Raw genomic sequence first — 15,081 nt, forward strand, 5'->3', positions numbered from 1 at the left:
ATGTGCATTGCTACGTCGCTGTCAGCCACAATCCCTGTTCAGAATGGAGAGCTGGAACGCAGGAGGGGGAGAAAAAATTACCATTTTAAGAGGTCTTTGGAGTCTCTTTTGTTTCCACACTGTATTTAAAGACAATCTGAAGTCAACGGCCAAATTGGCAGAGCGAGGGTTGGGTTGGTGGCGGCTCAGGCAAAAGCTGGTGCCAAAAGCTTTATCTGGGTTTTGGCATTACACCCCCAGCAGCAGCTCCATCCCTGAGGATCTTTGCCATCCTAAAACAACGGCTGAGGAAGGAGGGCACCGTAGCCATTCCCTCTTCTACTCTGTAAGTCTCCTCATGGCTGGAATGAGTGGGTTTGACTGAAAAGTCGGGGGAAACCACTCTGCCCCACACTGGAGTCAGCGAAGAGCAGGGGCAGCACTGTGAGTCAGTGACAGACTGGAAATGCCCCTGCCGTGGAGGAGGAAAGCGGCCAAAACCGACTTGGGATCAGTCAGGATGTGCCCTGAGGCACCACTACACGGTGCAGGCACAACCCTGAGGGGGCGGACAGGAGCCCCCAGGCCCAAATTCTCCACCAAAGCCCGTCTGCGGGGTCAGCACGGCACAGCCGTGCCCTAAGAGAGGTGACCGCCCCTCAGAGCCCCCCGAGGGCGGAGGCCGCCCCGGCCCCGCCGCTCCCGCTCCCCCCGGGCGGCCACACACAAAAGGCGACTGCTCCCGCCCCCCTCTCCTATTTAAGGGTCCCGCCGACCAATCAGCGCCAGGGGCGGGGCCAAGGGGAAATTGACAAGCCCCCCAGACCCCAACCAGTGCGTAAGGGAGGGGGCGGGGCGAAGAGCGCCGCCAGCCAATCCGCAGCCGCGATCCCCGGGCCGGGCCAATCAGCGCGGCGGTGGGCGTGTCCCGCCGCGGGGTCAGGCCGGGAGCGAAGGAGCCCGTCGCTCCCTGTTCCTCGCGCTCCGCTCGCGGCTGAGCCTCCTCACCGCGGGATCCCTCCGCCCTGCGCGCCGCTAGCGGCCGGCCGGTGTGTGCGCGCCGCTCCGTCCCCCTCCGCCCCGTGAAGGGATTATTTCCCGCGGCGGCGGGGCGGCCCCGGCGGGGCCCCCGCGCGATGGAGGCACCGGGCGCCCGGCGGAGGGACGGAGGAGCCGCCCCGTGAGGGAGGAACGGGAGCGCAGCGGCCTCCTCGGGGCCGCCGGCGGGCGGGGACCCCGCGGCCAGGCCGCGCCTCAGCGCTCGGGCCTGCGCCGCCCTCAGCGGGGCCCGGCCCGGCCCTGCCCGCCCGGGGCTGCCCCAGGCCGGGTGTGCGAGCCCCCGCCGGGGCGCGGGGCACGATGGTGGAGAAGCGGTGCCCGCGGCTGCAGCGGGACGGCGTGTACCGCTGGTTCTCCGAGCTGCCTTCCCCGCAGCGCGTGGAGTTCCTCTGCGGCCTCCTGGACTTGTGCATCCCTCTGGAGCTGCGCTTCCTGGGCGCCTGCCTGGAGGACCTGGCCCGCAAGGATTACCACTCCCTGCGCGACTCCGAGATCAAGGCCAACAACCCCGCGGACCTGGGCAGCCTCACCAACCTGACGGACGAGGTGGTGCGCAGCAAGCTGCTCGTGTCGCTGGCGCTGCTCGGCTCTGCCCACCGCGAGGCCGCCGGGGTCCTGTTCCGCACCCTCACACACATCGACTCGGTCATCAACAACTACGGGCTGCAGCTCAACGAGGGCCGCACGGGGGATGAGTTCCTGTTGCTCTTCACCATGGCATCCAACCACCCGGCGTTCAGCTTCCACCAGAAGCAGGTGCTGAGGCAGGAGCTCACCCAGATCCAGAACATCATGGCCAGCACCAGCAAGAATCCCAGCACCTCTACCCTCAACACCATGGCAACCTATCCCGGCTGCCATAAGGTGGGTATCCCGGTTTTTCCACGCGGGAGTGGCACTGCTGCAGGGCACAAGGTTTTAAACCTCGCTTTAGCATTTTAGTGCTAAATGGCAGCTGAAGAGGCCGGCAGGGTTGCTTGGTTGATGATGGGGATGAGGGCAGAAAGAGAGGATACATGGAGTTTTTAGGAGCTTGTGACATTTAAGAGAGAAGTACTTCACGAGTTGATTAACAGCACCAACGTAAACCTTCCCTCTTATCTCCTCAGTGCATCTGCTGAGGGGACTGTCCTGCCAGCTGCATGGAAAACCAGTGATTTAGGAAGGGAAACAAACGTGTCTCCAGGTTCAGGAGCAAGCATCTGTTCAAAAGTTTCCCTGGAAGAAGTTGGAGAGGAGGATCAGCTTTGGGAGTAGCTGTCCAGTGGCAAAGGCGTCTTGGTGCGCGTGTTTTGTTTAGGTGGATGTGATGACAAACATTAGGAGCTTGTGATGCTAAACTGAAAGAAATGTTGTCGTTTCATGTCAGCCCTGGGGTATTGATCCTGGTGTCGGGGGTTCACCGTCATTAACTTGCTGTTCTTTCATTCAATGGCAGCAGTTAAGCTACACAGAAACATTTTAAGATGGGCTGTTAGTAATTAGATGTGTGACTGCTTAATTGCTCTCAGCCTGCTACAAATTAAGGAGTCAAACTGTCTTTCTGCCTGATTTTAACCCGCTGCAAAGTTCAAACTAAGCACCAGCTTAGTGGAGGCATGGGAGCAGTTGACAGGCTCCTGAGGATGATGGGACTCAGTGGATGATGCGTGTTACCCTCGTCTCGGGAAAGATGGTGAATCCCTGAAGGCTCTAAAAACCCCTGTATTGGGGTAATCCTAAACAAAGCTCCTGCTGAGGGCTCAGTAGAGATTCCAGTAAATTGAATGTTGAAATTCAGACTGAGACAGAAGTCTGTGCAGTGTCTTCCCTTGAATACAAATGTCCTTCCAATTTGGTGTTTGTTTAAGCACCTCTGCATTGTAAAATTTGGATGGGAAGTGTTAAACTTTGCATTTTTCTTACTTTTCCCCTCCTGTGTTTTGTGCTTGTTCCTAACCTTTTGTATTGAAGGGAAAGAACAAGGTATGGCAAAGCCTCTTCAATCAATTCAAACCTCTGTGTGAATAAAGTATATCTGGAAAGGATATTTCACACAGGATGTAGAAGGGTGTAATTAAAACCAGAAAGAGCTTCTTTTCAGATACTTAACTACTTGCAGCTTCCCTTACTCAAAAGCTGCACCGACCGTGGGTTTGAAAGGAAACACTGCAAATCATATACAAATTAAAAAAAAAAAAAAAAAAGAAGATAAAATCAGGCAGGCAGGAATGGCTTTTTAGAGTCTGCTTTCGTAGCTGCAGGATCTGTGGAGCTGGAAAACTCTGGCACTATTTCTGTCAGTCTAAGATGGACGGAGAATCCATCCTGCCATTTTTTGTGCCAGCAATAAGGCATCCAGGATGGTCAGGGGATTTTTCTTTTCTACTGAGCTTACTGAAGGACTGTCTATTTAAAAAGTACATTTTTGTAAAAATTGGTGGTGAGGACTCCTGGTTATCTAAGGGCAGAGTAGGTAAGAGGGAACACAAAGGTGACTTTGCCTTCACAGCATTGAATTTGCATTTTGTTTCAACTGATGCAGATTCCCTTCTGATTGTTAATTTTTTTCGTCGTTAACTGGGTAATTTTGCTCCTTTCAGAGTAAGCAGTTGGCTTAAAGCAGGAGTTGGATGAAGCAAGTGGAAAAAGCAATGTCTTTCTCCATTCAGCCCCCTTTAAATATGCACAAATAAATTCCAACACGGAGGCCTTAGATCTTGTGATGTTACCAAGTTATGTTGTGACAATACTTGTGTTGTAACATCACCTAGATAAAACAACGTGGTTGTGGAGAGAAAGTGAGTGCCCTGAGCTGCTGCCTGCCAGGAGTCCTACACTCCTCTTCCTCATTGGAATTGGAGGAGAATTTCCTCCCTAGTGCCAGCACTTTCTCGTGGCTCCTGTTGCTTTACTACAGCTTGAGCCACGCTGAGCTGGGGTGTGAGGCTGTGTTTCCAGTGGGGTGGATGCTGCTCCTCAGTCCTCAGCACATCCTTGAGCCCGTCCTCCCTGAGCTCATCCTTAAGAAGATGGAGAAATGGTCACCATTTGAGGTCCTGAGGAACTCTGGGAAGCTGGGATGGCGTGCATATGTGATGGAGGGCAAATAGGGAGCTCTTTGTGAACAGGGCATTCCTTCAGCTTTTCCTTGTGAGTGTGGGAATAGGGAGTAACAGTGTTTACCTGTTTTACTGTTACAATTTATGATTTAGGTTGAATTTGTTTATTCAGGGAGATACAACAAAAAACTCGACCACTGCTCTTTGTTCTCTTTGCAGAAGCAAATGGGAATGTGCTGCTGCTGCTTAGCCAGTCCTATTAAAATGTGATCCAACTTGATACTAGCTATGATTTTTTTTCCAGAGGATTGGAGCTCACCATCCTTTTTCCATCTCCTATCTCTTTCCCATTTTACAGTGAAATCTCTCAAAAATAAATTGTGTTCTGTAGTGAACAGGCTGAACTGTTGGTACAAAATCACTGTAAATATTTCATGATTCTTCAAGTTGCTTTGGGGTAGGTGAACGCATCTGAAGTTGGTCAGTGATGCAAACAACTCCTTATTTCTGTTTTCTGTTACTGTCTGCAATTTTTGATTGTGTGGAGGCTCTAAACAGCTGCCCATGATTTTTATTTTTGCTTTAATTTGTGCTTTTTAAGATGCTTCTTGGCTTATGTGAATCTTAACTTTGCAGGAAAAGGTGGCTGTGGCTGGCTTTAAGTAGGTCAGTAATTATTAGATTCATGGTTTCTACCTGATAGTATAAAATGAACATTAAGTTCCTTACCCTAAGTAGGAAAAACGCTGCCCTCTCTACATTGGTTTAGTCTCTGTGAAGATGGAATCATGAATATCCCGAGTTGGGAGGGACACACATGGATTATTGAGTCCAACTCCTGCACAGGACATCCCAGCAATCCCACCCTGTCCCTAAGAGCGTTGTCCAAATGCTCCTTGAGCTCTGGCAGCCTTGGGGCCGATGACCACTGCCCTGGGGAGCCTGTTCAGTGCCCGACCACCCTCTTGGGGAAAAACCTTTCCCTGATATCCAACCTAACCCTGCCCTGACACAGCTCCAGCCATTCCCTGCCTCTCTGGAGAAAGCTTATTCTTATTCTTGCCCCTTGTCCTGTCTTGTATTTTCTTCTGGTTTTGAATGGTGCCAACACTTGCAGCACTTGAGTTGTGGATTCCTCAAACTTTTTCCTTGCAGGCACGAAATCTGAGGTGGTTGCATGGTTTTTAAAAATTGAAACCATGCCAGTTATCTTCGAATGAAGCCCAGGCATATGTGTCTGAAGAATCACATCTGAAAAAGTTTTGTTCCTGTTGTGAACAGTAATGGGCTTGTTTTTAACTGGAAATGGTGCAGCTGAGTGTTTGGGCTGGTTGTGCACCCTGAGATGCCCATTCAGCTGTGTTTTCTGCCAAAGGAGATGGAATGGTTTCTGGCCGGCACTTGGAGCCTGGCACCTGCAGGCTGTGTATATAGTGCCTAGAGGGCAAACTGCTGCTCTCCTAAAGGAGGGGAGCTGAAAGCATCAGGGCATAACCAGTAGCCAAATATCTCCTGCTGTGCAGGTGAGTTGCCACTTCTGCATTTGTGACCCACAGAGAAGGGAGAGATGACTCAGTTGTCTCCCAACACCTTGAACCTCGCGTTCTGACTTGTGTTGTGGATGACTTCTCTTTTGGCAAGAGGTGAAAACTCACTGGTTTTATTCACTCTTGGTTGATGGTTGGACTTCATGATCTTAAAGGTCTTTTCCAACCTTAGTGATTCCTGGGGTTATTTAGCCTGGAGAAAAGGAGGCCCAGGGGGACCTTCTTGGTCTCTACAACACCCTGACAGGAGGGGGGAGCCTGGTGGGGGTTAGGCTCTGCTCCCAGGGAATAAGGGACAGGACAAGAGGAAACAGCCTCAAGCTGTGCCAGGGGAGGTTCAAGTCAGGCATCAGGAGGAATTTCTTCATGGAAAGGATTGGTTAAGCATTGGAAGGAACTGCCCAGGGAAGCGATAGAGTCCCCACCCCTGGAAATGTTCAAGGCGAGGTTGGACAGGGCTTGGAGCCGCCTAGTCTAGTGGAAGGTGTCTCTGCCCTTGGCAGGGGGTGGAATAAGGTGAACTTTAAGATCCTTTCCAACCCAGGCCCTTCCATGATTGTGTGATGGTGATTCTGTGGTCTGGTTGTGGCTTCAGCTGCAGAGCAGGGTCAGAAATAGTCTCTCTGGCTGCAGCTCGTTTGCTGCCGAGAGGGAAGAGGAGTCAGTGACTCTGTAGTTATGTGGCTGTTTCGGGTTGGTATCTTGTGAATGGGGAAAAGGGTTCTTGCCCAGTCAGCTAGCTTCCAAATACTGCACCAATGGCTATTTCCAGTTTATAGCATAAGGGCCTATTTTTCACTCATCTTCATTCCATAGGCTCATCTAAAACTTCCAAATAACTAAAGACTGTATATTGGGAGCAGTGGAGAGCTGATCTTCTGAGGGGTCCTGAAATACTTTCATCTGTCTGCACTGTTTGCCTCCGGGGATTGAATGGACATAACCCCATTCAGAAATATTCCGATTTCTATTTTTATTTTTCATCACCTGTGGAGTGATGAGTTATAAAAAACTATCACTTGTTGGGTTGAAACTCAGTCCTTAAGCCCTCAGAGAGAAAGCAAGCTCATATTAAATGATCTGTGTCAGCTGCCTTTATGGGAGCTTTGTAGGGATAGAATAAATCACGACAAACTTAATTTTTAGCCTCTTAACCCATTGAGGGTATTTCCTGGCTTTAGTAGAGTATCATAGCTGTTGCTGGCTGGGATTAGACGTGTTTACTCACTGATATGAGGAGTTGCTATCTTGAGTGATCTCACTTTCAAAACCACATGAAACCAAGCTCAGGAGCTGTAGGGGCAGGTCTTGTAGCTTCCAGCTGGTGACATGTGCCAATCCTTGTGTGGCCTTTGCATGTCCTTTTGGAATTCTGAGCACTTAAGGCAACATGAATCGCACAGGTCTGTTGATATTCAAGTTGAGAAATGTGAGGCTTCCAGTTCTGGCTCTTTTGTTACTGAAGTTCTTGTTCAAAATGTTTTCTGCGGCTTTGATAAAATAGTTCAGTCTCAAAGCCGCAGTATTTTCAGAAATGAGCTTTAACATATAAAGGAATATTTGTAAGACAATAGTCTCGTAGTAGTAACAGTATTAATTACCACCAAATTCGCTTTGTTTAATCATATGTTACATGATGAACTTTGAGTTTAGAAACCTAAATGGGTTTGCTTGGGAAATACATTGTACATCCAAACATCAGGGACAGAGCAGCCAAAAAAATCTGTGTTGAGCTAATAATGATGATGTTTTTTCCATGAACTGTTTTCCCTTTTGGCTGAATGAAGTTTTTGTTTTAAGAGCACATTCTACTTCACTTTTAAAATTTACTTTTTCTTCTACTAATTGCCTCATAACTGTTAGTTGTCAGTGGAACAACACTGAAGGCCTCATCTCTTGTGGAATAAAAATGCCTCTTTTAAGGTGCTGGATGTTTTGAACTGTCTCAGACTCTGAACTGTTTTAATTGAATCCGTGCATGACCCGTGTGAGATCGTGCTGGAGAAGCAGAGCCAGCAGGAGTTCACCACACCTCACAGGCATTCCAGTGTCTGACTTCAAAGGTGCTGAACAGCAGCCTTGTTTGGGAGTGTTTAACCATTTGGTTTAGTGTTTTTTTTAAATGTTTGTGTGGCTAAAACTGAGATCCTGTCAACTTCAGGCTGGATGGTGGATACAGCACTGCCCCTTTCTGGCAGAGCAGAGCTGGAGTTCTTTTGTATCTTATATATTAAACACTCCTACGTCCATTTTACTGCTTTCTTTGGAGTGTTTTTTTATCCTTCAAAAAAGCAAATATAGTCCCAAGAATACAGATAAGATTTCTCTGAATCCATAGAATCTTATTATAGAAGTGCTGGATCTAATTTGTCTGTTGAAATGAGAACCATTGTCACACAAACTAGAATTTGACATTACTCTTTGGCAAAAGAATTGGAGCAAGTTGAAGTTGTTGTCCATTGAGATTTGAAATGGGTATTAAATCAAGCAAAGAGATGTTGGTATGGTCCAGATCTGTATTTCTTTGCATGGGTTTTATAATGAGCAAACATCCAAATTCCTTGCTCAAAGCAGAATTTTTCCATCACTCCCATTGGTATGATTATCCAACAATCAGCATTGGGAGGGATACATCTTTTAACAGGTGTTCAGGCCAGTGTAAGGTTTCAGGGGTTTTGTAAATAGATGAAGTGATCCAGAAGTAAGCAGATCAGGTACTTTTTAAGAGTAAGATCTTAATTTTAATTAAAGACCTGCCAAGTCATGGTGATAAACAGTGAAAGTGAACACTTCTCATGTGTATTATGAATCCCTTACCAGTGTCCTCTTTTTCACCATTAAGGGAAGGGAGAAGGACATTGAGGTGGGGAAGGGTCTGGAGCACCAGGAGCAGCTGAGGGAGCTGGGGGGACTCATCCTGGAGAAAAGGAGGCTCAGGGGGGACCTTCTCACTCTCTGCAACTCCCTGACAGGAGGGTGGAACCAGGTGGGGATCGGGCTCTGCTCCCAGGCAACAAGGGACAGGGCAAGGGGAAATGGCCTCAAGCTGTGCCAGGGGAGGTTCAGGTTGGATATTAGGAAAGATTTCTTCATTGAAAGGCTGCTCAGGCATTGGAAGGGGGAATTGCTCAGGGAAGTGGCGGAATCACCATCCCTGGAAATGTTCAAAAAATGTGTGGGTGTGCCACTTGGGGACGTGGTTTAGTGATGAGCATGTAGTGTGGTGCTGGTTGGACTTGATGACCTTAGAGGTCCTTTCCAACCTTAATGACTCTGTGATTTTATGATTTGAAGTGGTTTTATTACACTCAAGCCATTACTTAAGTGGATATTGGGGAGGGGAAGGAGGAAGAAATACAATTCAGTGGATTTGTGACTCATCAGATAATTTCTTTATGAATTGTTGCAGAAGAGCCCAAGGTGGCAATGAACCCTTTAACCAGTGGAAGGCTCCTGGGATCATTGCTTGGCTTAGACTTCAGCAGGTTTTCAGGTTGCTTCTTTGACTCTGCATTTACCTCCCAAATGCATTTTCTGGCCCTGTGGGGACAACTTTCCACCCCAGTGCTGGCAAAATTAATATGGTAGCTCTGATGGCAACATAATAAACATTTTAAAGGCAGATGTCAGTAAGGGCTAAAGGCTTGAATAGCAGCTATTACTGTGCCACACTTGGAATTCTCTTGGAAGTTTAAGGGAATCTTCCCTTGTGGTGCTTTTAGCTGTTGGTGGCATCACGTGTAGGAACAGGGACACACTTGCACATCAGTGCTGGGATAGAGAGCAGCAGTGTCTGTTCCAAGGTCTGGGTATAAGCAGGTCTCTGTTTTGATGCTCAGGTGGTTTTAGTGACTGGTTTGTAAAACTCAGATTTGATGAGTCCAGTAACTCTGTGGTAGATTTATGTTTCTTGTATTAACAATGTTCTCAATTCTTTAAGCAAAGGATTTTTAGTGGAAATGAGCTTATAAAATACAACCCAGACTAATTTTGGTCCATCTGTTCTCCAGAATTTCTAAGGGGCCTTGGAGCAGGTGTGTGATTGTCCCGCAGCGTTTAAGTACCACATGGCTCATTTCATTCCAGAGTCTCACAGGACAAAACCATCTGATCTATTACCCATTTTCCCATTTCCCTTGGAATTGCCTCTTCACCCTTCGTGTTCCAGGATGGATCTCTTCTTACCAACTTCCTGAGAATAGATGTATTTTGTAGCTGTTAAACATGGATGCACCTACCATTTACATCCATTTTGTAGAACCTGGTTGTTGGAGCTGCTTGAATTTCTAGCACAAACCGAACACTTTGAGTTACATCCATACCCCAGTCCAACAAAGCAACTGCATGTGTGTAAATTTAAGTGTTGAGGACTTTCCTGGGTGTGAAAGTTGGGTGTGTTTGTGAGCACTTCCTAAATGTCCTTGTGGAAGAACCTGAATCTTCCACAGCAGTGGGTTGTAATTTTCTTCTTGTAGTGGGAGAACAGTCAGGTATTTGTATATGTAATAAATGCAGAACTGGTGCCTGAGGCTATGATTTCTCAAGCAGCTGGGCAGACTAATGTCTTGTTACTGCTAAGAGGAAGATGTTTGCTCAGTCCTGCTCCTCCTGGTGTTATCTCCTGGATTTTGAGTTCTGGGTCCTTGCACTGATTGCTCTGTCTCTGGCTCAGATTTAGCCTTGTCATGCATCAACAGACTGACAGCTGAGTGTTAGCAATGCAATTTTTCCAAATTATATAAAACCTGAGTTCTGTCCCTGTGCTGGGAAACAGCAGCTTATCAGCCTGAACATGGAAGGGCCGTGTCCTTTCCCTCAGGCTTCTGCTGGAGCATTTTTGCCATCAGGATTGCATGGTGTTAAAGACCTTGGTGTTAACCTCAAAATAAGCTGCTGTTAATGCTCCCTAATATGAATCTGGCAGGAGAGAAGTTGTGTTTCCCCCCGACAGATTCAGTGCTCAGTTCCTGAGTGTACTCATATGTGTTACCTGCTCCAGCCTCAAGCCTGAAGGTCAATTTATGGCCATGAGAACCTTTTTTTTTTTTAATGGAGAATTCCAAAGCCAGTATGGACAGAAGCATTTATCTGTGAGACTTTCCCAGAATATCATTGGCCAGTGCTGAAAACTGAATGTCACGTGGAAAAGTTTCCCTGAATGGGAGAATGCGTTTGTGTCACTTGGAACTGCAGCACCAGGATCTCACTTAACTGACTCATTGCTCTTACATTTTGTTCACTTTTCCCACCTAAATTTCATACCTAGACATGTACAGAAAATCCATATTCTGTTCCCTGGGATCCTGTATCATTGTTCCATGTGTACATGGTGCTTTGGGTAGTGGTTATGTTGATATTTTAGTATTGGCTCCACTTCAAACTAAGTCAGCAAATACTTTGCTATTAAACCACATTTCTGTGCTCTGTTTAGTTATTTTTAAAAGGAACAGATAATTGCTGTTTTGGTCAAACTCTTACCACATTGACTCCTATCAATCCTGTTATTCTTATGAAAGATTTTGCTGTATTAAATGTTTGTCATTGTCCCTTGGGAGCAAAGCTGAGAGTTACTGAGTCCAGCTTCCCACATTTACCCTTTTCCATGGTGTCTTCCACTGTCTGGCATAGTGGCAGAACCACTTCAGGCCTGACAGAGAAGCACCACCAGTGGAAGTAACTGGGGTTTTTTCCCTGTGTGCTCTTTGATGGATCAAGGGTTTTTGAGAGCTTTCTAGAGCTGCTTTTGCTGTCCCAAGGAGATCTGAGCCTGTAGGACCTCTCTGATGCTGGGAAGGAAATCACTGCTCTGTTGGAAATAAAGATGTTGTTGGATGGCAGGTGAAAATGGGAAAAATACGATAATGGCAAAATTCTGGCAATGACTTCTGTTCCCTTGACACGTTTGTCTTCAACCCTTGAGTTGAGTTAATTGTTTCTTTCCCTGGTGACTCCTGGGGATGGAGGGTGTGAGAGCAGCGTTCTGTGATCCTTCTGTCTAATCCATGTTGGGAAGTATCCACTTTTCAGTAGCTGATACCAGTTCTGATCCATCATTACTGTGGAGAATGAGACACAGGATGATTCAGACTGAGCCTCAGTCATTGGGTAGTGATCCATTTTCTTTGTTATTCGCAGTTATGACCACTGCTTTAACTTGAAATGCAGGAGATGGGCAGGGTTTGGATCTGGAAAACCAGAAGTCCATCTGTGAGCCAGATGCTTTGCTATGGAGGGAGCAGATTAAAGAATCACAGAATCATCAAGGTTGGAAAAGACCTTAAAGCTCATCTTATTCCAGCCCCTGCCATGGGCAGGGACACCTTCCACTAGACCAGGCTGCTCCAAGCAAAGATGTAACACTGGAGTGCAGTGAAAAGAGTTTTAAGAATTTCTTCTGCACCCAGTTGAGTGTTGCAGCTTTCAAAGTGATTGAAAAGCCTGCAGGCCACTCTGATGTTAAAGTAATTTATGAATAATGCAATGAAACTGTGGATAGGTGCATCCTTCTCCCTGGCTCTCTGGAAAATGCTGTGCTGAGGGTAAGATTAGGCAGTCTGATTTAACTCAGACTTGCTGCTCTATCTTGAAGCTCCTTGGACTGTTTCTGCTGATGTTCTCAATTTCAGCTGTAAAATCCAAAGTCTTTTTAAGTGTCTGATGCTGTTTCCTCTTAAACCTTGAATGATTCATTACTTTTTTTCAGCATTTATAAAATGTCACTCCTGTGGTTTGTTATGATGTATGGCCTGAACATTCCTGGGTGCCATCTCATCCACCCTTACTGTGGACTGTTACTGCTTCAGCAAACAAGCCTTTAACAGTTCTGGAGCAGCACATGTTTATTCCTTAATGGCATCTTGGCTTTCCTAGACATGTTGCAGATCCTAAGAGGTCCAGAGCAATTTGCTTAATACTTCAAATCTTTATCTCCCTGGAATGCCTTTTTCTTTATTCAGAATCCAGTGGCTCCTTGTAGTTGTTTGTGCTGAGCCCAGAGTAGGGAACATAACATATGTGTATAGGGAATATTGCTCCCAGAATTTACCTGATGCTGAGTTTGGACAGGTCCTTCCTGGGCATCTCCTGTGAAGCTTTTCCCAGTGTTTCTCCCAATCCTTCTAGGACAATATCTCCTACAGTTCCAAGCTGACGGGTTATTGTTCCTCTGTTTGGCTTGGCCTCAAATTAGGGGGGAAAAAAAAAAAAAAGGAATAAAAAAAATGCTGTTACTATTTTGGAACTAAAACTTTGACTTGCAAACCGTTTCTCATTATTTTACTTTCCCTAAACAAATCCAAACCTTTGCAATATTGGTATGTTTAAGTCAGTGGAAAAAATTATTTAAAATTTGGAATGGAAGCTTGAAGCAGTCGGATTCAGTGGTTATAACACCATTCAGCTCCCTAACAAAGTGCTCCATTTGGAACTAATCAGAGCTTTGTGATTTTTCTAGGCCAATTTGGAACTGCTTTGATGTGCGACGGAATCAGATAGTATGAGCTCAGTCAGACAAGACATATGGGCTAAATTAATCTTTACCAAGTATGTAAAAATTAAATCTTTATGGGGAAAAAAATGGAGGTTACGTGTAAACAAAATGCAAATTATAAACTGCACGCGATGCTTGTTGTAAGGAGAGTGGAGAGGAGGGAATACGAGATAAGAGGCAATAAATTGTAACAAACTGCTTGTTCAGAGATTTTCTGGAGCTCTGTGGCTGTTCTTACTCAGTTTCAAGTGCTGTAAGTGTTTATATTTCTGATTGTTCTGAATATTTGAAGCCTGGTTGTTCAGGATAACATAGTCCTGCATGAATCTCATTTCCCAGCTCTCTCCTCTGCGCTCTCCCTTTGCCAGCAGGATGGTGCTCAGCCCTCTGGAACTTCCTCTCAGCAGCACTGGGCTGGAGTGAGAGTTTAATGAGCTCCAGGAGAGAGACTGTGTGAGATAAGCGTTGGTAAAGACTGACTTTGGCAAGGAAATTTAAACTCTTCCCCACTCTCCCTCTGAGCTTGAAGTGTAATGGCTGGTCTAAGTGAAAGCATGATGTTAAGTTTTGTTAGTGGTGGGAAGCTGTGCTGAAGAAACAGTATATAATTATATTTGTATATTTACGTATTTATGTATAAAATAAACTTTATTTTTTGGTCATAAGTGCTGAAAAGAAAAGCAGGTATCTCTAACCCTCTATTTTCTGACGTTCCTCTACCTTTCTGGTGTGGTTTCTTTACACATAGAAGCTTTTTATAGATATCAGGTATACAGAGTCTTTCCCTGGTGCTACTGCCTTAAACTGCATATGAATCTATAAATGTCAGTCTTAAAATGGAGCTTACAATAGGTAATTGTATGGAGTGGGGATGTGCTATTTCTGCCTTGCATTGTGTGTGCTGACTGATGGCAACATGTAATGGTAGGGTGTGCAAAGTATTGTTTTCAGCATGAATTGTCCTAACTCGTGGCACTGTGTCAAGTGCAGAGGGTCTGAGGGAGCCTTTTCCCTCACAGGGACCTGAGGTTGCTGGTATTTCGTTACCATGAGTGAAGGATAACTGCTTCTGTTATTTTGAGATGAACATCATCTCCTGTGATTTGTGCAAGGCTAAAATCCACGTCAAAATCTAATTACAGCTCTCCATACTGGGATTTCGGGTTGATTCAGAGTATGACAATTGAATTTCAAGTAATGCAGTTACTATGAGGAGTTACTAGGAGTGCTTCTGTTAGTCTGAACTCCCTCTTTAAAACACCCTTTCCTCTTCAAGGTACTTAAACCCTTCTATTCAGTACTGCAAATGTAAGTGTTCATCCACTTCTGCTTCTCATCACCTAGAAGACAAGAGGAACTGCCTTACTTAGAGACAGATGAATGTTATGTTACAAGTAATAGATGTTTTTGTGTTCCTGCATGACTGGGCATGCTCTGTGGCAGGCAACTGAAATGGGCAGTGTTCAGTTCTGCCTTTTCCAGTGACTTTGTTTCTGTAGATTTAAGCGTGGTTAAAATAAGTTTTCTTACTCTAAATACAGTTTAGAAGGTACATATTAGGCCATGAAATTTGTTTTGATGCTGCAGCATTCTGCTTGGGCATTTGCAGTGTACAGTTTTTCATTGAAATGTGATCATGATTAACAGGCTTTTTAATGGCAAAGACAAGAAAAGTGTGTTTTTGCTAAACTGGAGTTTTTCATTGTAATCTGTGTGGGAATATTTGGAAATGCCTTGAGCCTGCAGCTGTGTGGAGGTGATGGTTGTGGTGTGACCTCAGCCAGCAGCCAAAACCTCACTCCCCCTGGTTGGGATGGGGAAAGGGAAGGAAAAGGAAAAGTGAGAAACTCGTGGGTTAAAATAAAGAGAGTTTATGGGTGAAGCAAAGCCACACATTCAAGCAAAGCAAACCAAGGAATTGATGCCCCACTTGCCATGGGCAGGCAGGGATGGATCCATCCCCAGG

General features: G+C 46.0%; 1 protein-coding gene across 1 annotated transcript in view; it reads left to right on the forward strand.

The window, feature by feature from the left end:
- The first annotated feature begins 987 nt into the window (after window positions 1-987).
- Window positions 988-15,081, forward strand: part of ZCCHC14 (zinc finger CCHC-type containing 14) — a 53,001-nt gene continuing 38,907 nt past the window's right edge. Inside the window, exon 1 of the mRNA XM_050311702.1 lies at window positions 988-1,902. Coding sequence (XP_050167659.1) covers window positions 1,339-1,902 — 564 coding nt within the window. The 5' untranslated portion in view covers window positions 988-1,338. The remainder of the gene's footprint in view (window positions 1,903-15,081) is intronic.

Source organism: Myiozetetes cayanensis, unplaced genomic scaffold (genome assembly GCF_022539395.1).
Source record: "Myiozetetes cayanensis isolate MyiCay16 unplaced genomic scaffold, myiCay2020 scf16, whole genome shotgun sequence".
In the NCBI taxonomy this organism is placed as follows: Eukaryota; Metazoa; Chordata; class Aves; order Passeriformes; family Tyrannidae; genus Myiozetetes; species Myiozetetes cayanensis.